Genomic DNA, 26,372 nt, shown 5'->3' with positions numbered 1-26,372 from the left:
CCCCTTACCATCCACCAACCACACTCGTACCATCTCTGTATTACTACACCCAGATTATTCCCATTACCTCTCCTCATTCTAAGGTGTGTCTTACCTCTCTCTCTCACATGGTCCCCTTTTCAGCTCACAGTTCCGGCCATGGAAAGGTTCCTTACAGTGACAGGTATACTCTCCATCCAGGTCAATGGTGCAGTTACCGCCATTCTGACATGGATCCGAGTGCTCACAAATATGAAGGTCTGAACAAAAGAAAAGAGACAGGAAGACTCAGACCGCCCATACGGGGCTTTTATATCACAAAACCATTTCAGTAGGCGGAATCTGATGGGACCAGTTACACACTGGAGACTAGTGTTGGACTCTTCATATCATACTTTCTTGTTTATCATTTTAACTTCAATTACTGGTAGCCTTTGATGTAGGACTTCAGCTTTTGACCGGGGTTCGAATCCCAGCTTAAGCCTGTATGTAAAGCAGTAAGGAGTCTATGGACAAGGCTTCCTACTGATTCTGGTCACCCATGGAACACACCCTAAGTGGCTGCAACTCTGAATTCTTGATTTGAGTCTGCCAGGAGAAGACACAGTGGGGTACCATGTAACAGACAATGGGCTTGATTCACTAACACAAATAGTGCGAGTATACTTGCTGTTATGCGCACTATTTAACCACTTAAGTCTATCTGGATGGTATATCCGTCCAGATAGACTGTGCAGCTGCCGCTGCCTGAGGCGTGCGATCGCGCTCGCTCCCGCTGCCTGCCGTTATCCCCCCGATCAGTGAATGGGAATATGATTCCCATTCACCGATCTAAGTCCGCCGCAGAAAAAACGATGCTTTCTAATCTGAGAGCGCAGTATTTCTGAAAAAAAATTACAGCCTCCTTATAGTTTCTGGTAGCGTGATCGTACACTCCAGGACTTTTTTGACTGTGAAATTCGAAATGAAGGAGGCACTCAACTGGCGTTTTTAAACTTGCGTTTATCACAACAGTAGCCGACACGACATGTTTCGGGGTTTCCCCCTTCCTCAAGTGTACACTTGAGGAAGGGGGAAACCCCGAAACATGTCATGTCAGCTACTGTTGTGATAAACGCAAGTTTAAAACGCCAGTTGAGTGCCTCCTTCATTTCGAATTTGATTCTATCTGTGTGGAGTGGTGAACTGCGGAGGGATTGTGCACCGGCGGACCAGGTGTCATACTTGGTGTGGAACCCCAGCTCAGCAACCCCCTCTTTTTTGACTGTGGCCAAATAGTAAACTACACTCACATACATTTTTTACATTACATTACATTATTTTACATTTAAAATAATCTGTTTCCCTCCCACATCAAAAATTACCCAAATACATTTTTAATTAAAATAAATAAATAAATAAAAAACAACATAAATAGTTACCTAAGGGTCTGAACTTTTTGAATGTACATGTCAAGAGAGTATCTTATTATATTTTTTAAAATTATAAGCTTGTAAATAGTGATGGCCGCAAATTGAAAAAATGCACCTTTATTTATATATAAAATATCGGCGCCATAAATTGCGATAGGGACATAATTTCAATGGTGTAATAACCGGGAAAATGGGCAAATAAAATATATCAGTTTTAATTACGGTAGTATGTATTAATTTTAAACTATAATGGCCAAAAACTGAGAAATAATGATTTTTTTTCCATTTCTTTTTTAATCGTCCTGTTAAAATGGATTTAGAAAAAAATAATTCTTAGCAAAATGTACCACTCAAAGAAAGCCTAATTAGTGGCGGAAAAAACAAGATAAAGATCAAGTAATTGTGATAAGTAGTGATAAAGTTATTGGCGAATGAATGGGAGGTGAACTTTGCTCGGATGCATACGATTTTTAACACTGTAGGCTGAAGTGGTTAAGCCTGATCACCTTAAAGAGACTCCGTAACAAAAATTGCATCCTGTTTTTTATCATCCTACAAGTTCCAAAAGCTATTCTAATGTGTTCTGGGTTACTGCAGCACTGTGTACTATCACAGTCTCTGTAATAAACCAACTTATCTCTCTCTTGTCAGACTTGTCAGCCTGTGTCTGGAAGGCTGCCAAGTTCTTCAGTGTTGTGGTTCTGCTATGAACTCCCCCTTTCAGGCCCCTCTCTGCACACTGCCTGTGTGTTATTTAGATTAGAGCAGCTTCTCTCTTCTCTCTTATCTTTTACCAGCTGGATAAATCGTCCTCTGAGCTGGCTGGGCTTTCACATAGTGAAGAATTACAGACAAGGGCAAAGCTGTTTGCAGGAAGAAAAGAGCAGCCTGAAACTTCAGTGCATGAGAGATGCAGGGGGAAAGAAACACAAATGATCTCTTGAGATTCAAAAGGAAGGCTGTATACAGCCTGCTTGTGTATGGCTGTATTTTCCATGTGTGAACATACTGTACATCAACCTACTTCCTGTTTTGGTGGCCATTTTGTTTTTTTATAAACAAACTTTTTAAAACTGTTTTTAACCACTTTTAATGCGGCGGGGAGCGGCGAAATTGTGACAGAGGGTAATAGGAGATGTCCCCTAACGCACTGGTATGTTTACTTTTGTGCGATTTTAACAATACAGATTCTCTTTAAGGCCTCTTGCACACTGCAAGCAAATCAGATTCAGATTTTTAATCTGTTTTTACATCCGATTCCGATTCAGATTTTTAATCTTAACTGCATGCTGCGTTTTTTGATCCGTTTTTCTGTTGAATGTATTCAAGGAAAATCGGAATCGGAAACGGAATCGGAATCGGAAAACGGATTTGCAGTGTGCAGGGAGCCTAATGCACGCTATGCGCGCTGCGCGCTATTGGCAGCATAGCGTGCATTATTACCTATTGTCAGAGTAACGCTCGCTATGCCCAGCAAAGCGAGTGCTTGTAGTTTACGCTGGCATTTACCCAGTAACGGGTGCTCTGATCATCCCACCCTGGACCCCTTCGGGACCAGTAACTTTAAAAGAAGTGATCCTGTCACTCTGATTGGCCCAATAGACTGCCTGTCAAGTGATGTCACGTGACAAGCAGTCTATTGGGCCAATCAGATTGCCAGGATCACTTCCTTTAACGTTACTGGACCTGAAGGGGTCCAGAGCAGGATGATCAAAGCGCTCGTTACTGGGTAAATGCTAGTGTAAACTACAAGCGCTCACTAAAACAGGTAATAATGCATGCTATGCTGCCAATAGCATGCATTCAAGTGTGCAGGGTTAAATAACGCGAGTAACACCAAGTTACTCGCGCTATTTGTGTTAGTACATCAAGCCCATTGGGTGCTGTGCACAGTAGGGTACTAATGATAGCGGTCATTTGGGGGAGAAGGAGGGCCCCAGGGTCAGATGATGTGTGAGCAGAGGGGCTCTGCTGGATGCCATACCTTTGTCACAGAACTTCCCCGCCCAGCCGCTCTGGCACATGCACTGCCAGGGTTGGTGGCACACTCCATGTACACAGCCCGGCATCTTCACACAGTCTTCACAGTACACGCCGTCCCAGCCCGGGTCACACCTGAGAATGGAGAGATCACAGGTCACCCGACGTTATCACTCAGAACTGGTTACACAGAAACATTCACTTACGACAGAATTAGGGACTAAATATCTCAGAATGTTCCTTAAGCCCAGTGAAGTAACTCACCGACAGACAGCGTCCTCGTCACAGTGTCCGTGGTACAGGTCACAGCGCTCTGCACAGTCCTCAGCTGTGGGAAATACACACAACATGGCGGGTCAATCATCTGGCCTGAGTACTCCCATCGCTGAGGATGGCACCATTACATACATACATGCCCCTCTCAGCAGGTCTCTAATGATCTGTCTTCATACACAATACATCCTGGGAGCATCACCCACTCACTCTGACACAAACACTGAGCTTATTCCTAGAATGGGCGGAGCTTGCCACATGATGAGTCTTCTGCAGCACATGCTTTCTCATAACCGGATTTCAGGCAAGGCCACAAAGGCCATGGCCTAGGGCTCCAGGAAAGCGAGGAGCGGGCTGTGTAGCAGTTTGCCTGCTGAACATCTGTCCTGCTACACAGAATTTGCACATAGCAGTGGGCAGCTACAAACAGCAGGATCTGGCACTAGGGGGATGCAGGAGCAGCGAACGGGCACTAACAGTGTTCTCTGAGCCGCCTGTCACTCACCGAATGTGCCGCTCGCCAAGGAGCTTACAATCTAATCCCTGCTATCACTAATCACTTACTGTCCTCAGAAGAGCTGCAATCTAATCCTTGCCATGTTGGGGGGGTTTAGGATGCTGTCGGTCCGGGGACAGCTGGTGATAGTGAGCTTAGAAATCTGGCCCTGTCCTTTCTTCCGCTTCTGTGAATTAGTGTGCATTTGTTCTATGACTTATTATTAGAATTTGTGTTATTTAGCATGGGGCACTTTGTAGCAGCCGCTCTCTGCTTACACATCACTTGAAGTGAGTGCTAAGAGGAGTTCTTCACCCACGAGAATAAAGATTTGTTTATTCCTGAGCGGCAGACAGATTGGCCTCGATTCTGGTAGGGTTATCAAACAAATTACCTCATGTGAGGTAATTTACTTCATGTGAGGTAATTTACCTCATGATGTAATGACATTTAGCAATTCTGGTAGGTTTTAGTCATATTTTACCTCATGAGGTAAATTATGAGGTAATTTACCAAAAATAGCTATTCTCATGGAAATTAGGGAGCATGTTAGCATATAATTTACCGATCATTTTAAGACCTGTCTGTACCTGGAGGTAAAGTCAATTTGTATGCATTTTGCAGTTTTTAGCGGAGTTCCTATTACTGTTTTAGCGTTGTTCCTATTCAGGCTGTGTAATAGAAAAAAATAGTTGAAATAAAACTCCAAATATTTACTGGAAATTTTTTTGTAAGGGATGCCTATATACGGTAAATACTTTTCATAGGTAGCTACATAATCAAATACACCTTCCCCCCCTCAAAAAAAAAAAACATCTTCCAAAGAATCTTCTGACTTGTGGAAGACAAAGACTACTATTATTTATTTACTGCATGCTTACCACTGAAATACCTCATGTTTTACCTCACTTAATGCATTTACCGCATGTTTTACCTCATGTTCGGAAATGGAGAAAAATGTTTCAGAATTGCTAAAAAAAAAAGAGGAAATATCTCATGAGGTATTTTACCTACAAAAAAAATATTTACCTCACACAGCTACCAGAATTGAGGCCACTGTTGCCTAGAGCAACTTGTGCCTTGATAAAGGGGCCTTACATGGCTCCGAAACGTTGGTTTTTATTATTACAAGTAGCAATAAAGAACTTTATGCCATCTGCCAGCTTAAGCCTCTTTTGATCAATCAGAGAGAGAGAGATCTGTATCTTGGTCGAAGCTGCCCATTATTGCTGTATGTATGGGCACCTTTACAGAGTACGTCACTGACTGTCCTCAGAAGGGTTAAAAATCTAATCCTGCCATAGTCATAGTCTAATATCTTATTAGATTATTATTATTATGATGTATTTATATAGCACTGACATCCTCTGCAGCTCTTTACATAGTGCATAGTCCTGTCGCTGACTGTCCTCAGAGGAGCTCACAATTTAATCCTTACCATAATCATATGTATATCATAAACTAGGGACAATTGTTTTAAGGGGAAGCCAATTAACTTATCAGTATGTTTTCGGGATGTTGAAGGAAACCGGAGTGCCCAGTGGCAACCCACACAGACACGGTGAGAACATACAAACTCTGTGCAGGTAGCGATGCTAGGGAAGTGCTATCCAGTATGCCACTGTGCTATATAGTTCTGACAGTATTCTGAACTCACCTTTCACCAATATGTGATGCAGGAACAGGAGCCAACACACGCCAGAGAGAAGTCCTCCAGAGCAGCAGAGCATTGTCAGCACTGCAGAGTCTGCGGAACAGAAAACACAGTGAGCGAGCAGCCAATCAAACGTGTCATTTACCACATGCACCATATATACAGATAGATATAAGTGGTGTCAGCTGATGTTAGAGGTGGAGGAGGTATGTGTGTCAGGCCTGGAAAGGTGGATATAACTGGTGCCTATGCCCCATCTGTCAGCTGATGTTAGAGGTGGAGGATATCTGGGTGTCAGGCTAGGAATGATGGAATCAGAATCAGAATTATTTATTTTGCAAGTACAAAGGAGTTGCAGCTGGAATTGGTTTTGGCTGATACTGGTTCTGGAAGAAGGTGGGTGTTGGATGGTCAGAATAAGGGGGGGAAATGTCTGAAAGCCAAGAGCCGAGGCTGCCATACTACAGCGCCACCAGTTGCACTTTGCATCCATTATCCTTTAGGAGACATCCGGCGGCGGGGGGGCAGGGGGGGGGGTGAAGGTTCAGGATATAAGGAAGAATATTATATTCCTTCACAGGAAAGATATAAGTGGTGTCTGTGCCCCCATCTGTCAGCTGATGTTAGAGGTGGAGGAGGTCCGGGTGTCAGGTTAGGAGGGATGGATATAGCTGGTGTCGGTGCCCCTATAACTGGGGTCAGCTGATGTTAGAGGTGGAGGAGGTCCGGGTGTCAGGTTAGGAGGGATGGATATGACTGGTGTCTATGCCCCTATAACTGGTGTCAGCTGATGTTAGAGGTGGAGGAGGTCCGGGTGTCAGGCTAGGAGGGATGGATATAACTGGTGTCTGTGCCCCTATAACTGGGGTCAGCTGATGTTAGAGGTGGAGGAGGTCCGGGTGTCAGGTTAGGAGGGATGGATATAACTGGTGTCTGTGCCCCTATAACTGGTGTCAGCTGATGTTAGAGGTGGAGGAGGTCCGGGTGTCAGGTTAGGAGGGATGGATATAACTGGTGTCTATGCCCCTATAACTGGTGTCAGCTGATGTTAGAGGTGGAGGAGGTCCGGGTGTCAGGTTAGGAGGGATGGATATAACTGGTGTCTGTGCCCCTATAATTGGTGTCAGCTGATGTTAGAGGTGGAGGAGGTCCGGGTGTCAGGTTAGGAGGGATGGATATAACTGGTGTCTATGCCCCTATAACTGGTGTCAGCTGATGTTAGAGGTGGAGGAGGTCCGGGTGTCAGGCTAGGAGGGATGGATATAACTGGTGTCTATGCCCCTATAACTGGGGTCAGCTGATGTTAGAGGTGGAGGAGGTCCGGGTGTCAGGTTAGGAGGGATGGATATAACTGGTGTCTATGCCCCTATAACTGGTGTCAGCTGATGTTAGAGTTGGAGGAGGTCCGGGTGTCAGGCTAGGAGGGATGGATATAGCTGGTGTATATGCCCCTATAACTGGGGTCAGCTGATGTTAGAGGTGGAGGAGGAACGGGTGTCAGGTTAGGAGGGATGGATTTAACTGGTGTCTATGCCCCTATAACTGGGGTCAGCTGATGTTAGAGGTGGAGGAGGAACGGGTGTAAGGTTAGGAAGGCTGGATATAACTGGTGTCTGTGCCCCTATAACTGGGGTCAGCTGATGTTAGAGGTGGAGGAGGTCCAGGTGTCAGGTTAGGAGGGATGGATATAACTGGTGTCTGTGCCCCTATAACTGGTGTCAGCTGATGTTAGAGGTGGAGAAGGTCTGGGTGTCAGGCTAGGAAGGGTGGATAGAACTGGTGCCTATGCCCCATCTGTCAGCTGATGTTAGAGGTGGAGGATATCTGGGACTCTGGGTGTCTCGCTAGGAAGGATGGACATAAATGGTGTCTGAGTCCTGATCTGTCAGCTGATGTTAGAGGTGGAAAAAGTGTCAGGCTAGGAAGGATGGATGAATGAATATACAGTGGGATGCGAAAGTTTGGGCAACCTTGTTAACCGTCATGTTTTTCCTGTATAAATCGTTGGTTGTTACGATAAAAAATGTCAGTTAAATATATCATATAGGAGACACACACAGTGATATTTGAGAAGTGAAATTAAGTTTACTGGATTTACAGAAAGTGTGCAATAATTGTTTAAATACAATTAGGCAGGTTCATAAATTTGGGCACCACAAAAAAGAAATGTCATTTTATTGATTCCAAAACCTTTAAAACTAATTATTGGAACTCAAATTGGCTTGGTAAGCTCAGTGACCCCTGACCTACATACACAGGTGAATCCAATTATGAGAAAGAGTATTTAAAGGAGTCATCAGGGCAAATCGAGTAAAATGAGTGGTACTTACCGGGGGCTTCCTCCAGTCCCAAGCTCCCAGGACCTCCCTCGCCGCAGCTCTGGCCGCAGCCGTTCGCCGGAGCTCCGACCCGGTCCCCGGCGATGACGTCAGAACGACCTGGAGGTCGCTCTGTACTGCGCGATCGGCGCTGTCAATCACCGCCACGTGGGCCGGAGCAGACTGCGCAGGCGCAGAACTGCTGCACCTGCGCAGTCCGCTCCAGTCCACGTGGCGGTGATTGACAGCGCAGATCGCGCAGTACAGAGCGACCTCCAGGTCGTTCTGACATCATCGCCGGGGACCGGGTCGGAGCTACGGCGAACGGCTGCGGCCAGAGCTGCGGCGAGGGAGGTTCTGGGAGCTTGGGGCTGGAGGAAGCCCCCGGTAAGTACCACTCATTTTACTTGATTTGCCCTGATGACTCCTTTAAAGGAATACTATCAATACCCAAGTGTTCTAAAATGTCAATATACAAATAATGTCTAAGTAGCTGTGTAAACATTTTCCTACTTTTCATGTTAAATATTAGAGGCAAAAGCTGTAATTTATTGAGGGTAGGATTTAGCTATATTGGGACAAATCCATTGCAGAAGGAGTGTCTGCTTCAATGCACAGCCAGAGTTGCATATCAGACTAATGAAAGCAAATATCAAACATATCAAACTCTGAAAGCAAAAACAGTATTAAAAGCTGTGACAATTAGTTACATTTCCTCTGCTCTTTTCAGACACTTCAGTCAGAAACACAGGACACAGAAGCTGCAGCTGTTGGGAGCTTTCTCTCTGTCACACACAGTTACACAGAGTTAACTAATCAAGTATGAGGGGAATTTCCCCTCTCCTCATGGCTCAGTCTGCCGTCAGTTTTGGCATCAGTAAAGTTTGAAAGTATTTTGATAACAGTAAACAAAGAGGTTGCTACTAAAATGTATACACCAGTACTTAGCAGCACTTCCCAAACAATTCCTGTGTCAATTGAAAAACATATGTGAATCGATAGTATTCCTTTAAGGGGGTCAATTGTAAGTTTCCCTCTTTTAAAGTTCTCTGAAGAGTAGCAACATGGGGGTCTCAAAACAACTCTCAAATGACCAGAAGACAAAGATTGTTCGCCATCATGGTTTAGGGGAAGGATACAGAAAGCTGTCTTAGAGATTTCAGCTGTCTGTTTCCACAGTTAGAAACATATTGAGGAAATGGAAGACCATAGGCTCATTTCAAGTTATGACTTGAAGTGGCAGACCAAGTAAAATCTCTATATAAACAGAAGCGATGAATGGTGAGAACAGTCAAGAGTCAATCCATAGACCAGCACCAAAGACCTACAAAATCATCTTGCTGCAGATGGAGCCACTGTGCATCGTTCAACCACTCAACGTACTTTACACAAGGAGATGCTGTATGCGAGAGTGACGCGGAGGAAACCTTTTCTCCACCCACAGCACAAACAGAGCCGCTTGAGGTATGCTAAAGCACATTTGGACAAGCCAGCTTCATTTTGGAATAAGGTGCTGTGGACTGATGAAACTAAAATTGAGTTATTTGGGCATAACAAGGGAGTTATTTGGGCATGCTTGGAGGAAAAACAACACTGCATTCCAAGAAAAACACCTGCTACCTACAGAAAAATATGGTGGTGGTTCCATCATGCTGTGGGGCACTGTGTGGCAAGTGCAGGGACTGGGAAAGTTGTCAAAATTGAGGGACGCATGGTTTCCACTCAGTATCCGCAGATTCTGGAGACCAATGTCCAGGAATCAGTGACAAAGCTGAAGCTGCGCCGGGGCTGGTTCTTTCAACAAGACAACGAGCCTAAACACTGCTCAAAATCCACTAAGGCATTCATGCAGATGAACAAGTACAATGTTCTGGAATGGCCATCTCAGTCCCCAGACCTGAATATAATTGAAAATCTGTGGTGTGAGTTAAAGTGAATGTTTACCGGTAAAAAAAAGAAAAAGTCAGATACTCACCTAAGGAGAGGGAAGGCTCGGTCCTAATGAGCCTTCCCTCTCCTCTCCCGGTGCCCGGTCCCGCGCAGGATCCCCCGTGGCAGTATTCGACCAGTTCGATCAAATACTGCCACTTCCGCATGCCGAAGGGAGCTTTCGGAAGCCTTCGGGAGCACTCGGGCTCCCGATGACGCGGCCGCTCCATACTACGCATGCGCTCACGCCCTCTATGACGCGCTCGCGCGTACGTAGTATGGAGCGGCCCGTCTTCGGAAGCCCGAGTGCTCCCGAAGACCTCCGAAGTCCCTGCGGCGGCGGACGCGAACGGGGGAGCCAGCGCAGCACCGAGGGCACCGGGAGAGGAGAGGGAAGGCTCATTAGGACCGAGCCTTCCCTCTCCTTAGGTGAGTATCTGACTTTTTCTTTTTTTTTACCGGTACCCATTGGCTTTAAAGAGAGCTGTCCATGCTCGGAAGCCATCCATGCACGGAAGCCATCAAACCTGAATGAACTAGAGATGTTTTGTAAAGAGGAATGGTCCAAAATACCTTCAACCAGAATCCAGACTGTCAGTGGAACCTACAGGAAGGGTTTGGAGGCTGTAATTTCTGCAAAAGGAGGATCTACTAAATATTGATTTCATTTCTTTTTTGTGGTGCCCAAATTTATGCACATGCCTAATTTTGTTTAAACAATTATTGCACACTTTCTGTAAATCCAATAAACTTAATTTAACTTCTCAAATATCACTGTGTGTGTCTCCTATATGATATATTTAACTGACATTTTTTATCGTAACAACCAACGATTTATACAGGAAAATCATGACGATTAACAAGGTTGCCCAAACTTTCGCATCCCACTGTAACTGCTGTCTGTGCCCACATCTGTCAGCTGATGTTAGAGGTGGAGGAGGTCTCAGTATCAGCCTAGGAAGGAAGGGAGGATATAACTGGTGTTTGTGCCCAATCTGTCAGCTGATGTTACAGGTGGAGGAAAGGTCTGGGTGTCAGGCTAGGATGGGTGGATATAACTGGTGTCTGTTCATCCATCTGTCAGCTGATGTTAGCGGTGGAGGAGGTCCGAATGTCAGGTTATAAATTGTGGATATAACTGGTGTCTATGGCCCCATCTGTTAGCTGATGTAAGAGGTGGAGGCAGTCTGGGTGTCAGGCTAGGAAGGATGGATATAACTGGTGTTGGTACCCCAATCTGTCAGCTGATATTAAAGGTGGAGGAAGTCTGCGTGTCAGGCTAGGAAGGAAGGATATAACTGGTGTCTAATGTAGAGAGGGAGTGCATGTCAAAGTCTGGGCAATAAAGGACAGATATAATTGGTTTTTCACATTCTCTGTATGACAGCTAATTATGTTAATATGACGTTACATATTGTCAGTGCAGGGCTTGCATACCTGGACAATATAATAACACATAATGGGGTTGGGGTCACGTCCCCTGTTAGTATAAATACTGATGTTCCATGTCTGACTGTTGGCAGCAGATGCTATGCTCCCATTACATGATGACAGAAGAAGGGCACATGGATGCCAGTGTAATGTGGGAATGACATAGACCTAATGTCAGTGTGACATCAAAGCTGGAGTCCTTCAGGATGAGAAAAACGTGATGGAGGGAGAGAGAGATGTGGAGGGAGAGACCAGGCTCAACACAACAGAGAGAAGAGGAACACAGAGAACATAAGACTGAGATACCTGGAGAGGAGCAGAAGAAAGAACACCTAGGCAAGAAAGGAGGATGAGAGGGGGATGGGAATGAGGAGCTGAAAATAGGGTAAAAATGACAATATGTGGTAGGTGACAGATAGGGGTATAGAGTGCTGCATGAAAAACAGATAGTATCTATTATAGATGGTGTGTGGAGAGGTGGTTAATGGAACAGAAATGAGGGCAATAGTATTAGGTGTTGGGGAGGATAATACTAGGTGTCGGGGAATAGTATTAGTGTTGGGGAGGATAATGCTAGGGGTCAGGGGAATAGTATTAGTGTTGGGGAGGATAATGCTAGGGGTCAGGGGAATAGTATTAGTGTTGGGGAGGATAATGCTAGGTGTCAGGGGAATAGTATTAGTGTTGGGCAGGATAATGCCTAGATGTCAGGGGAATAGTATTAGTGTTGGGGAGGATAATGCTAGGTGTCAGGGAAATAGTATTAGTGTTGGGGAGGATAATGCTAGGGGTCAGGGGAATAGTATTAGTGTTGGGGAGGATAATGCTAGGTGTCAGGGGAATAGTATTAGTGTTGGGGAGGATATTGCTAGGTGTCAGGGGGAATAGTATTAGTGTTGGGGAGGATAATACTAGGTGTCAGGGGAATAGTATTTGTGTGAGTAAGGATAATGCTAGGTGTCAGGGGAATAGTATTTGTGTGAGTAAGGATAATGCGAGGTGTCAGTGGAATAGTATGTGTCGGGTAGGATAATGCTAGGTGTCAGGGGGAATAGTATTAGTGTTGGAGAGGATAATACTAGGTGTCAGGGGAATAGTATTAGTGTTGGGGAGGATATTGCTAGGTGTCAGGGGAATAGTATTAGTGTTGGGGAGGATAATGCTAGGTGTCAGGGGAATAGTATTAGTATTGGGGAGGATAATGCTAGGTGTCAGGGGGAATAGTATTACTGTCAGGAAGGCTAATGCTAGGTGTCAGGGGGAATAGTATTAGTGTTGGGGAGGATATTGCTAGGTGTCAGGGGGAATAGTATTAGTGTTGGGGAGGCTAATGCTAGGTGTCAGGGGGAATAGTATTAGTGTCGGGGGGAATAGTATTAGTGTCAGTGGGGATAATGCTACGTGCCAGGGGAAATAGTATTAGTGTCAGGGAGGATAATGCTAGGTGATAGGCGGAATAGTATTAGTGTCAGAGTGGATACTGCTCGGTCTCAGGGGGATAGTATTTGTGTTGGGGAGGATAATGCTATGGGGTGGGGGGTTATAGTATTAGTGTCAGGAGGGATAATGCTTGGTGTGAGGTTGAATAGTGTAGTGTCGGAAAGGATAATGCTAGGTTGCAGGGGGAATAGTATTAGTGTTGAGCTGGATAATACTAGGTGTCAGGGGAATATTATTAGTGTTGGGGAGGGTAATGCTAGATGTCAGGGGAATAGTATTAGTGTTGGGGAGGATAGTGCTAGGTGTCAAGATAAATAGTTTTAGTGTGAGGGAGGATAATGCTAGGTGTCAGGGGGAATAGTATCAGTGTCAGGGGGAATAGTATTAGTGTCGGGGAGCATAATGCTAGGTGTCGGGGAGTAGTAGTAGTGTCGGGGAGGATAATGCTAGGTGTCAGGGGAATAGTATTAGTGTTGAGGAGCATAATGCTTGGTGTCAGGGGGGATAGTATTAGTGTCGGGGAGGATAATGCTAGGCGTCAGGGGGAATAGTTTTAATGTTGGGGAGGATAATGCTAGGTGTCAGGGGGAATAGTATCAGTGTCAGGGAGTATAATGCTAGGTGTCAGGGGGAATAGTATTAGTGTCGGGGAGAATAACGCTAGGTGTCCAGGGGAATAGTATCAGTGTCAGGGAGGATAATGCTATGTGTCAGGGGAATAGTATTGGTGTATAGTGTTGGGGAGTATAATGCTAGGTGTCGGGGGGAAAGAATTAGTGTCGGGGAGGATAATGCTAAATGTCAAGTGGAATAGTATTAGTGTTGTGGAGGGTGTCAGGTGGAATAGTATTAGTTTGGGGGAGGATTGTGCTCGGTGTCAGGGGGAAAAGTATTAGTGTCGGGGAGGATAATGCTAGGTGTCAGGGGGGATAGTATTAGTGTAAGAGAGGATAATGCTAGGTGTAAGGGGGAATAGTATTAGTGTCAGTGGGGTTAATGCTAGGTGCCAGGGGGAATAGTATTAGTGTCAGGGAGGATAATGCTAGGTGACAGGCGGAATAGTATTAGTGTCAGAGGGGATACTGCTAGGTGGCAGGGGGATAGTATTAGTGTTGGGAAGGGTAATGCTGGGTGTCAGGGGGAATAGTATTAGTGTCAGGGAGGATAATGCTAGGTGTCAGGGGAAATAGTATTAGTGTTGGGGAGGTTAATGCTAGGTGTCAGGGGGAATAGTATTAGTGTCGGGCGGAATAGTATTAGTGTCAGTGAGGATAATGCTACGTGCCAGGGGGAATAGTATTAGTGTCAGGGAGGATAATGCTAGGTGACAGGCGGAATAGTATTAGTGTCAGAGTGGATACTGCTAGGTGTCAGGGGGATAGTATTTGTGTTGGGGAGGATAATGCTATGGGGCAGGGGGAATAGTATTAGTGTCAGGGGGGATAATGCTTGGTGTGAGGTTGAATAGTGTAGTGTTGGAAAGGATAATGCTAGGTTGCAGGGGGAATAGTATCAGTGTCAGGGAGGATAATGCTATGTGTCAGGGGAATAGTTTTAGTGTCAGGGAGGATAATGCTAGATGTCAGGGGAATAGTATTAGTGTATTTGTGTAAAAGAGGATAATGCGAGGTGCAAGGGGGAATAGTATTAGTGTCAGGGAGGATAATGCTAGCTGTCAGGGGAAATAGTATTAGTGTCAGGAAGGATAATGCTAGGTGTCAAGGGGAATAGTATTAGTGTCAGAGGGGAAACTGCTAGGTGTCAGGGGGAATAGTATTGGTGCTGGGGAGGATAATGCTAGATGTCAAGGGGAATAGTAATAGTATTAGTGTCAGGGGGATAAGCGTATGAGAGAAATCGCCGCCAAATACTATTCCCCCTCATGGGTCAACATAGATAGTGGGGAATTAAGTAATTCAGCTTCCAGTTATTGCTGGCGGCCGAATTACACTATTTTAAAAGTAACTTCAGCTCCGTCTTCTGACGGCGCCGAAGTTACTCACTGTGCGCCACTATAGCCATAATTCCTATTACGGTCTATGGTGGCGCTGGCTGCGCCCAAATCTCCTGCGCTCTAATCGACGTGCTTGGGGGGGGGGGGGGATTATGCTAGCTCTCAGGAGGGAATAGTATTAGTGTTATGCTGGGAATAGACGGTGTGTTTCTGCCTTATCAATCGAGCCGCTGATGGCTCGATTGATAATTTCCGACGTGTCCGATCACGCGGCGGATCGATTCCAGGCTCGATCCCCGCAGGCGGACAATAGTGGGGAATCGAGTGGAGATAAGGAAGTGCCCGCGGGGACCAGTGGGAATGGATCCGGGCGCCCACGGGGACGAGCGGGGACGCAGCGGGAGTCGATCCGGCAGCTAATCGAGCCGCCGGGTCGACCCGTGTATTCCCAGCATTAGGGGGGATAATGCTAGGTGTCAGAGAGTATAATGCTAGGTGTCAGGGGGAATAGTATTAGTGTCGGGGAGGATAATGCTGGGCGTCAGGGGAAATAGTATTAGTGTCGGGGAGGATAATGCTGGGCGTCAGGGGGAATAGTATTAGTGTCGGGGAGGATAATGCTGGGCGTCAGGGGGAATAGTATTAGTGTTGGGGAGAATAATGCTGGGCGTCAGGGGGAATAGTATTAGTGTCGGTGAGGATAATGCTAGGTGTCAGGGGGAATAGTATTAGTGTCGGGGAGGGTAATGCTAGGTGTCAGGGGGAATAGTATTAGTGTCAGGGAGGGTAATGCTAGGTGTCAGGGGGAATAGTATTAGTGTCGGGGAGGATAATGCTAGGTGTCAGGGGGAATTGTATTAGTTTCGGGGAGTATAATGCTGGGCGTCAGGGGGAATAGTATTAGTGTCGGGGAGGATAATGCTGGGTGTCAGGGGGAATAGTATTAGTGTCGGGGAGGATAATGCTGGGCGTCAGGGGGAATAGTATTAGTGTCGGGGAGGATAATGCTAGGTGTCAGGGGGGAATAGTATTAGTGTTGGGGAGGATAATGCTGGGCGTCAGCGGGAATAGTATTAGTGTCGGGGAGGATAATGCTAGGTGTCAGGGGGAATAGTATTAGTGTCGGGGAGGATAATGCTGGGCGTCAGGGGGAATAGTATTAGTGTCGGTGGAGGATAATGCTGGGCGTCGGGGAATAGTATTAGTGTTGGGGAGAATAAAGCTGGGCGTAAGGGGGAATAGTATTAGTGTCGGGGAGGGTAATGCTAGGTGTCAGGGGGAATAGTATTAGTGTCAGGGAGGATAATGCTAGGTGTCAGGGGGAATAGCATTAGTGTCAGGGGGGATAATGCTAGATGTCAGGGGGAATAGTATTAAGAGTCGGGGAGGATAGTGCTAGGTGTCTGTGGAACAGTATTAGTGTCAGAAAGGATAATGCTAGGTGGCAGGGGGAATAGTATTAGTGTCAGGAGGGATAATGCTTGGTTTGAGGGAGAATAGTATTAGTGTCAGAAAGGATAATGCTAGGTGTCAGGGGGAATAGTATAGTGTCGGGGAGGATCATGCTAGGTGTCAGGGGGAATAGTATAGTGTTGGGGAGGATAATGCTAGGTGTCAGGGGGGATAGTATTAGTGTTGGGGAGGATAATGCTAGGTGTCAGGGGGGATAGAGTTAGTGTTGGGGAGGATAATGCTAGGTGTCAGGGGGGATAGTATTAGTGTTGGGGAGGATAATGCTGGGTGTCAGGGGGGATAGTATTAGTGTTGAGGAGCATAATGCTAGGTGTCGGGGGGGAAAGTATTAGTGTCAGGAGTATAATACTAGGTGTCAGGGGGAATAGAATGTAAGCTCCTCTGATGCAGAGACTGATGGGAATAGATCAGTGATGTTTGTATAGCGCCACTGAGGAATATGTCAGAGCTATATAAATGTATATGTATAAAATATAATAACAGTGTGTGACTGTGGTGAAGGCATTAGAGGATAAGCTCCTCTGGTGCTGATGGGAATGGACCAGTGATCTCTGTACAGCGTTGCGGAATTAGATATATCAGACACTGTTACAGGACAATAAAAGGAAATACATTCTATATTTAAAAAAAAAAAAAAGGAAATACATGCATAAAGCAAAAGTGTGATTATGAGTTGGGGGGGAGGTTTCCAGGAAATCACCTGTGAATTCTTTCTCTAGTTTCCTTCTTGGCCTTGCCTAATCCTGGCAAGCCGAGGCCTCTCCAGGAGCAAGATTCCTTTGTGTCCTCCAGAAACGAGTTGCTGTTCCAACAATAAAATCCGACCAAGTGAGATAATCAAGTAAACAGTCAGGCATGAGGTCCAGCACTGTGGAAGGAACACTTTGACTTATGTGCTTGTGAGATAAAATATTACAGACAGGAAAGCTAATTCCATTGTGGATGTTTCCAGAAAATGTGCAACAGTTCCAAACCTAAATTCAACAAGAGACAGCAGTCCCAGACTGATTCAAGCACTTGCCAGCAGGTCAGCATCTAGTCCTCAAAAGATCCAGCCGATCTTCCACTCCAAATATCCAAACACTCCTGATCCATGTCTTAAATCCTAGGAGACTCTGACCTGCTGCTCTGAAAATCCAGCAGAGCTTCATCTATCTGTGATGAGATCCAGGAGAGCTTCATCTATCTCTGATAAGAGCCAGGAGAGCTTCTTCTATCTCTGATGAGATTCAGGAGAGCTTCTTCTATCTCTGATGAGATCCCGGAGAGCTTAATCTATCTCTAGCGAGATCTAAAAGAGCTTCTTCTAGCTACCTCTGATGAGATCCAGGAGAGATTTTCTATCTCTGAGGAGAGCCAGGAGAGCTTCTTCTACCCATGACGAGATCCAGGAGAGCTTTTTCTATCTCCGAAGAGTTCCAGGAGCCTTCATCTATTTCTGACGAGATCCTAGAGAGTTTATTCTATGTCTGACAAGACCCAGGAGAGATTCTACTTCTGAGAAGTTCCTGGAGAGCTTCTTCTATCTGGATCTGACGAGATCCAGGAGAGCTTCTTCTATCTCTGACAATATCTAGGAGGGATTCTTCTATCTCTGTCAAGATCCAGGAGAGCTTCTTCTATCTCTAAGAGGATTCAACAGATGGCACATCTACATAAAAAGAAAAACATACATACCGTAATTATTAATGTGAGTTATGACTATTACAGAACACAAATATGACCTCAAGCTACTGCAATGCAGATAAATCTGAGCCCAGACTATTTATAAAATATAATACCTATATCTGATACTATAGTATTATATGTTTATATAACACTGACATTCTGCAGCACTTTACAGAGTACATAATTATGTCACTGACTGTCCTCTGAAGAGCTCACAACCTAATCCTACCATAGTCATCGTTTAATGTCCTACCATATTAATATTATGTATTTATACAACACTGACATGTCAGTGACTTTCCTCAGAGGAGCTCACTATTTTGAAGGAGTCTTACATTAAATAATAATGGCCTAATACTCCTATTTGATTGGAATTAAATTGAAAGTGAATAATTCCTACTAAATACAGAAAATGTAACACCACCGCACCAGCACCAACTCTTTCACATGCAGTCCAATCAGATTTTCAACCAATAAAAAAATCACTTAAAAGTGAATTACTCAGCTGTGTTAAGAAAATCGAAACCAAGTGATCCTTTCTGCCTTGGAAGAAAATAAAAAAAAAACCTGATAAGTGTATGGCTAGCCCACTCCTACATATTCATAATTCCTTACCGCACAGGAACTAATGATCACTTACAGCAGTGTGATTCTAGGACTAATCTACTACAGAGATGTGACGTCAGACTATATTATGCTACAGAGATGTGACGCCAGACTATGTTATTTCGTACACTGAAAGGAAATGGGGGCAACTTGGCACTCAGTACTCCTAGAGAGGGGTATGCAGGCCCGCGTAAGCACCCGGCACCCAGGCAATCTTCGCCCCTCAGCACCCCTGTATTGCAGCTGCGATGTAAGCAAAGGACGTGCAACCGGTGTCTTGCAAAGAAAGCAGTCAGCACAAATTCAGTACATCAAAAGTAGACCGGGCAACTGCCCCTTTAAACGTTTAATTATCTTCATGCCACATATTATACATCCATCAAACAAGTTAAGGAATAATCAAACCTGACGATGCTGGTGCTGGGGTGTATAGGGATCGGGTGACCAGGGATAGTGAAAGGACGGCACTACAGCCGTTTCGCGCCCGCCTGGCGCTTGTTCACATGCTTGTCCTGGTCACCCGATCCCTATACACCCCAGCACCAGCATCGTCAGGTTTGATTATTCCTTAACTTGTTTGATGGATGTATAATATGTGGCATGAAGATAATTAAACGTTTTTGTACTTTTGATGTACTGAATTTGTCCAGACTATGTTATGCTACAGAGATGTGACGCCAGACTATATTATGGTACAGAGATGTGATGCCAGACTATATTATGCTACAGAGATGTGACGCCAGACTATATTATGCTACAGAGATGTTACGCCAGATTATATTATGCTACACATAATCTGGCGTAACATCTCTGTAGCAGGGTAATAATCCGAACATTTGTATAGCGCTTTTCTCCTGTCGGACTCAAAGCGCTCAAGAGCTGCAGCCACTGGGACGCACTCAAGAGGCCACCCTGCAGTGTTAGGGAGTCTTGCCTTGAACTCCTTACTGAATAGGTACTTGACCTAGCCAGGATTCGAACCCTGGTCCCCCATGTCAAAGGCAGAGCCTTTAACCAGTACACTATAGAGCCAACTGGCATAGTTGTAGGGTACAGTTAAAAATGGCGCAGAGTGAATAATGGCGCACCGTTCTGCCGATCATAAAACGCTATTTACCGTTTTAATGTAAATACATTAAAACAGTAAATAACGTTTTATAAAAGATTTATTAGCAGAACGTTGTGCCATTGCAGGGGGGCCAGTGAGGCAGCGGTGGTGGGGGGGGGGGGGGGGAGCAGCGGGACACTAGGCAGCAGGTGGAGGGAGTAGGATTAGGTGGAGGGAGGATTAGGTAGCATTAGTATACATTACCGTGTCCCGGCCAGCGATCGCTCCTTCACTTCGTAGTTAGCTTGCAGGAGTCTTCATCCAGCCAACCAGCATGCGGAAACTAAAGCCGCATGGTGATTGGCTGGATGCAGGACTCCTGAAAACTAACAGAAGAAGTAAAGGAGTGATCGCCGGCCGGGACTAGATAATGCATACTGCCTCTGCACACATCCTCCGCCTAATCCTACTGCCGCTGCCTCTCCCCCCGACCCCGCTGCCTAAAGTTTTTAAAGATATAAAACGATAAATATCGTGTTATGTTGATTACTCCTGCGCCCTTTTTATACAGTTGGCGCTGTGCGCCATTTTTGCCTGTTCCGCCCCAGACTATTATACTACAGACATGTGACGCCAGACTATTATACTACAGAGATGGGACCCCAGACTATTATACTACAGAGATATATGACCCCAGGCTATTATACTACAGAGATATGTCGCTGCACAGAGAATTTAAATGTGTGCATTAAACACCAAGTGAACACCTGACACAACTGGCTGAGCAAATTTGGCCTGATTGGCTATTCATGAGGCAATGCTCATGCAAATATGCATTTGCTTTCGCATGCCAACTAATGCAGGGTCCATTGAACCAATGCCGCAAAGCGGTTTGCCCTGCGGGAATTAGTTCATGCTATACAGCACTATCCAGGAGCGCCTCGGGGAGGCTTCCCAATGCCCCCATACAACCGGGGGACCGCGGGGTCCCAGGCGCTCTCACTGCCTGGGAACCACAGCAGCACCCCGGAGGGGGGAGGCTGGGTGGCGCAGGCGGCCCCCCCAAGCGTGGCCAGCGTCGGGGAGAGCCATCCGCACCTTTCACCTCCCAATATTTAAAAACAGGCACTTACCTTGACGTCCATTGCGTTCTGCTGCTGAGCATAGCTTGGGTGCAACACATTTGAAAAGGAAAGGAATGAAGCATGGGTCGCACCGAGCTTTAGAGCTCAGGGCTGGCTCACACACTGCACTCCAAGGGGGGTGGAGGACAGGCACTGACAGCCCACTCCAGGACTCACACTACCTGGAATGAGCCATCCGCCACCCGCCTCCAAGGGAAAGAAATTCACAAATCGCTGCACAGAGAATTTAAATGTGTGCATTAAACACCAAGTGAACACCTGACACAACTGGCTGAGCAAATTTGGCCTGATTGGCTATTCATGAGGCAATGCTCATGCAAATATGCATTTGCTTTCGCATGCCAACTAATGCAGGGTCCATTGAACCAATGCCGCAAAGCTGCGCTACCCAGCCTCCACCTCCGGGGTGTTGCTGTGGTCCCTAGGCAGTGAGAGAGCCTGGGGCCCCACAGCCCCCCCCCCCCGGTTGTATGGGGGCAATGGGAAGCCTCCCCGAGGCGCTCCTGGATAGTGCTGTATAGCATGAACTAATTCCCGCAGGGCAACCGCTTCGCGGTATTGGTTTTTGATCCTGCAAAGTTTGGCATGCGAAAGCAGATGCATTTCTGCATGAGCATGTCTCATGATAAGCCATTTTAGCCAGATTTGCACAGCTAGACTTGAAAGGGTTAAGCTTGGCGTAGAGCACGCATACATTTTCTTGTGATTGAGCATATTTGCATTCTGTCCTTTGGAGGCAGGTGGTGGATGGCTTGCTCTATAAGTGGGCTGTCTGTGCCTGTCCTCCCCCCCCCTTCTGGAGTGATGTGTGTGAGCCAGCCCTGAGCCCCACAGCTCGGGGTGACCCATGCGTCACTCCTTTCCCATGCAGTGCCCCGAGTCGATGCGCAGCAGCAGAACGCAATGGACGTTCAGGTAAGTGCCTGTTTTTAAATTTTTGGGAGATGGGTGCGGATGGCCCCCCCCCGGCGCCGGCCACGCTTGGGGGGGTCGTCTGCGCTACCCAGCCTCCACCTCCGGGGTGTTGCTGTGGTCCCTAGGCAGTGAGAGAGCCTGGGGCCCCACAGCCCCCCCCGGTTGTATGGGGGCAATGGGAAGCCTCCCCGAGGCGCTCCTGGATAGTGCTGTATAGCATGAACTAATTCCCGCAGGGCAACCGCTTTGCGGTATTGGTTTTTGACCCTGCAAAGTTTGGCATGCGAAAGCAGATGCATTTCTGCATGAGCATGTCTCATGATAAGCCATTTTAGCCAGATTTGCACAGCTAGACTTGAAAGGGTTAAGCTTGGCGTAGAGCACGCATACATTTTCTTGTGATTGAGCATATTTGCATTCTGTCCTTTGGAGGCAGGTGGTGGATGGCTTGCTCTATAAGTGGGCTGTCTGTGCCTGTCCCCCCCCCCCCCCTTCTGGAGTGATGTGTGTGAGCCAGCCCTGAGCCCCACAGCTCGGGGTGACCCATGCGTCACTCCTTTCCCATGCAGTGCCCCGAGTCGATGCGCAGCAGCAGAACGCAATGGACGTTCAGGTAAGTGCCTGTTTTTAAATTTTTGGGAGATGGGTGCGGATGGCCCCCCCCCGGCGCCGGCCACGCTTGGGGGGGTCGTCTGCGCTACCCAGCCTCCACCTCCGGGGTGTTGCTGTGGTCCCTAGGCAGTGAGAGAGCCTGGGGCCCCACAGCCCCCCCCGGTTGTATGGGGGCAATGGGAAGCCTCCCCGAGGCGCTCCTGGATAGTGCTGTATAGCATGAACTAATTCCCGCAGGGCAACCGCTTCGCGGTATTGGTTTTTGACCCTGCAAAGTTTGGCATGCGAAAGCAGATGCATTTCTGCATGAGCATGTCTCATGATAAGCCATTTTAGCCAGATTTGCACAGCTAGACTTGAAAGGGTTAAGCTTGGCGTAGAGCACGCATACATTTTCTTGTGATTGAGCCTACAGAGATATGTGACCCAGACTATTATACTACAGAGATGTGTCCCCAGACTATTATACTACAGAGATGTGTCCCCACTCCCCAGACTATTATAATACAGAGATGTGAGCCCAGACTATTATACTACAGAGATGTGACCCCGTACTATTATACTACAGATATATTGTGACCCCAGACTATAATACTGCAAAGATGTGACCCCAGACTATTATACTACAGAGACATGTCCCCAGACTACTATATTCAATTCAATTCAATTCACTTTATTGTCATTGTGTAACACAACGAAATTACTTTTTATGACAACCCCACGGTGCATATAGGGAACATAGTGATAGTAACAAGGAAGAGAAGAAATTATACAAGTACGCCAGGTATTACAGATGTTTAACCAATTTGTACACAGTGTTAATTATTTCAGAGAGGATTCAGAGTTTATCAAGTTTATGGCGGATGGGAAAAAGCTGTCTTTCAGTCTGTTTGTGTGTGTGCGGATTGATCTAAAACGTTTACCTGATGGAAGGAGCTCAAACAGGGCATTTCCAGGGTGAGTGTTGTCCTTGATAATGTTTTTGGCCCTTCTCAAGCTGCGAGTATTATACAAAAGTTCCAGTGATGGTAGTTCAGTGCCAATAATGGCTTCTGCTGTTTTAACAACTCGTTGCAGGGATTTTCTAGTAGCCTTCGTGCAGCTGTTGTACCAGGCCGTCATGCAATTGGTCAGAACGCTTTCTATAGTGCATCTGTATAAATTAACCAGCAGCTTCTGTGGGAGGTTAGCGCTCCTTAGTTTTCTCAGAAAGTAGAGGCGTTGTTGTGCTTTGCCAGTTAGAGCTAAAGCATTGTCAGCCCAGGACAGGTTCTCTGTGATGGTGACTCCCAAATACTACAGAGACATGTCCCCAGACTATTATACTACAGAGATGTGACCCCAGACTATTATACTACAGAGATGTGACCCCAGACTATTATACTACAGAGAGATGTGTCCCCCAGACTATTATACTACAGAGAGATGTGTCCCCAGCCTATTATACTACAGGATGTGACCCCAGACTACTATGCTACAGAGATGTGACCCCAGACTATTATACTACAGAGAAATGTGACCCCAGACTATTATACTACAGAGATATGTGACCCCAGACTATTATACTACAGAGAAGGGATCCCAGACTATTATACTACAGAGATATGTGAGCCCAGACTATTATACTACAGAGATATGTGAGCCCAGACTAATATACTACAGCAGAGCCGGAACAAGATCCTCCAGCACCCGAGGCTGAGACAACAAAGTGCGCCCCCCCATCCCTCCCACCCCAGCTGTCACACACTGATTGCTATTAGACTGTGAGGCACCCCGGGGCTCCCAACCCCCCCCCCTCCCCCAAGACCTTAATCTCTAGTTATCTGGCTTGTTGTCACTGCCGAGTATTCCCTTTTCTTATTTCTCTCTACTTCAAACACAATAGGAGATTGATAGCTGAGTGAGTTGTGCGCCCCCTCCTACACTGCGCCCTGAGGCTGGAGCCTCTCTCGCCTCTGCCTCGTCCCTGCTACAGAGATGTGACCCCAGACTATTATACTACAAAGATGTGACCCCAGACTATTATACTACAAAGATGTGACCCCAGACTATTATACTACAGAGATGTGACCCCAGACTATTATACTACAGAGAGATGTGACCCCAGACTATTATACTACAAAGATGTGACCCCAGACTATTATACTACAGAGATGTGACCCCAGACTATTATACTACAGAGATGTGACCCCAGACTATTATACTACAAAGATGTGACCCCAGACTATTATACTACAGAGAGATGTGACCCCAGACTATTATACTACAGAGATGTGACCCCAGACTATTACACTACAGAGAGATGTGACCCCAAACTATTATACTACAGAGGCTGTGACCACACCAGGGCCCCTGGACTAGAGGGGGGCCTCTTCATCAATCTTATTAGCTTTTCATTGGTGCTATGCTGGTTATGAATACCTCAATATGAGTATTGCATAGTGGCAATTCAGCGGACCTGAACTCTTGCACAGTACAGAAGGAAAACAGAGAAATGCATCCTGTATGTATTTAGAGAGTTTAGCCTGTCTAATTCCCCCTCATTTGTGTCTAATCACAAGATGTAATTTTATCTCTCCCGTGTCACATGACTGCCATGGCAGAGATGGCAGACAAGCTCATTTGAAAGCACAGGCTGTTAGGACTCGTTTCCATTCAAGCAATGCAGAGCCGAGTGCCCAGCACGGCTCTGCATTGCACGTGATTCCCCAGAGGCGGCGCTTGCGATCCCATTTATTTTAATGAATAGGATTGCGGGGTGAATCGCCCCAAAATGCAGGCAACAGTGCGCTGCGGTTCAGCTGTGAATCGCAGCGCATGTATGGAAACATCAGACAGTGCAGTCTATGCACTCTCTAACGTCCCTGCGATCGTATTTCTATAAGCGCAGCTAAAAGTGCGCATATGGAAATGAGGCCTGAACAATATGTCTGCTTCCATGTATCAGGAAGTAGAAACTGTGCAGATTTATTTTAGGATCTGTATCAGCTGTAACAAAGAAATGTTTTTGTTTAAAAGTTATTATACTGTTGTATATCTTTTACAGCAGAGAGGAAGTTCTGAGTTCAGGTCCGCTTTAACAAACTGTTTCCTTACTCTAAATATACCTTGCTGATACTGCAGCTGTCCTTGTCAGGTTTTAGGGCTCCATATCAATAGAATGCTTTGGGCCCCATCTAAAGCTCCCACTAGGGCAGCTCCTAAGTTACAGTGGTTTGCAAAAGTATTCGGCCCACTTGAAGTTTTCCACATTTTGTCATATTACTGCCACAAACATGAATCAATGTTATTGGAATTCCATGTGACAGACCAATACAAAGTGGTGTATACGTAAGAAGTGGAATGAAAATCATACATGAGTCCAAATTTTTTTTACAAATCAATAACTGCAAAGTGGGGTGTGCATAATTATTCAGCCCCCTTTGGTCTGAGTGCAGTCAGTTGCCCATAGACATTACCTGATGAGTGCTAATGACTAAATAGAGTGCACCTGTGTGTAATCTAATCTCAGTACAAATACAGCCGCTCTGTGGCGGCCTCAGAGGTTGTCTAAGAGAATATTGGGAGCAACAACACCATGAAGTCCAAAGAACACACCAGACAGGTCAAGGATAAAGTTATTGAGAAATTTAAAGCAGGCTTAGGCTACAAAAAGATTTCCAAAGCCTTGAACATTCCACGGAGCACTGTTCAGGTGATCATTCAGAAATGAAAGGAGTATGCCACAACTGTAAACCTACCAAGAGAAGTCCATCCACCTAAACTCACAGGCCAAACAAGGAGAGCGCTGATCAGAAATGCAGTCAAGAGGCCCATGGTGACTCTGAACGAGCAGGAGAGATCTACAGCTCAGGTGGGGCAATCTGTCCATAGGACAACTATGTGCACTGCACAAAGTTGGCCTTTATGGAAGAGTGGCAAGAAGAAAGCCATTGTTAACAGAAAAGCATAAGTCCAGTAAGTTTGCAGTTTGCCACAAGCCATGTGGGGGACACAGCAAACATGTGGAAGAAGGTGCTCTGCTCAAATGAGACCAAAA

General features: G+C 46.1%; 1 protein-coding gene across 3 annotated transcripts in view; it reads right to left on the bottom strand.

Moving 5' to 3' along the window:
- DLK2 (delta like non-canonical Notch ligand 2) overlaps positions 1-26,372 on the bottom strand; it is a 65,663-nt gene that overhangs the window by 8,814 nt on the left and 30,477 nt on the right. For all 3 annotated transcript variants that reach the window (XM_068232571.1, XM_068232572.1, XM_068232573.1), the window contains 5 exons: positions 17,040-17,990; positions 5,798-5,887; positions 3,636-3,699; positions 3,376-3,506; positions 95-239 (listed from right to left, as the gene is read on the bottom strand). In XM_068232571.1, coding sequence (XP_068088672.1) covers positions 95-239; positions 3,376-3,506; positions 3,636-3,699; positions 5,798-5,870 — 413 coding nt within the window. In that variant the 5' untranslated portion in view covers positions 5,871-5,887; positions 17,040-17,990. The remainder of the gene's footprint in view (positions 1-94; positions 240-3,375; positions 3,507-3,635; positions 3,700-5,797; positions 5,888-17,039; positions 17,991-26,372) is intronic.

The sequence above is a fragment of the Hyperolius riggenbachi genome, chromosome 4 (assembly GCF_040937935.1).
Source record: "Hyperolius riggenbachi isolate aHypRig1 chromosome 4, aHypRig1.pri, whole genome shotgun sequence".
NCBI classification, from domain to species: Eukaryota; Metazoa; Chordata; class Amphibia; order Anura; family Hyperoliidae; genus Hyperolius; species Hyperolius riggenbachi.
Note: the sequence above shows the minus strand (reverse complement) of the source record. Positions and strands in the feature narration are given on the sequence as shown.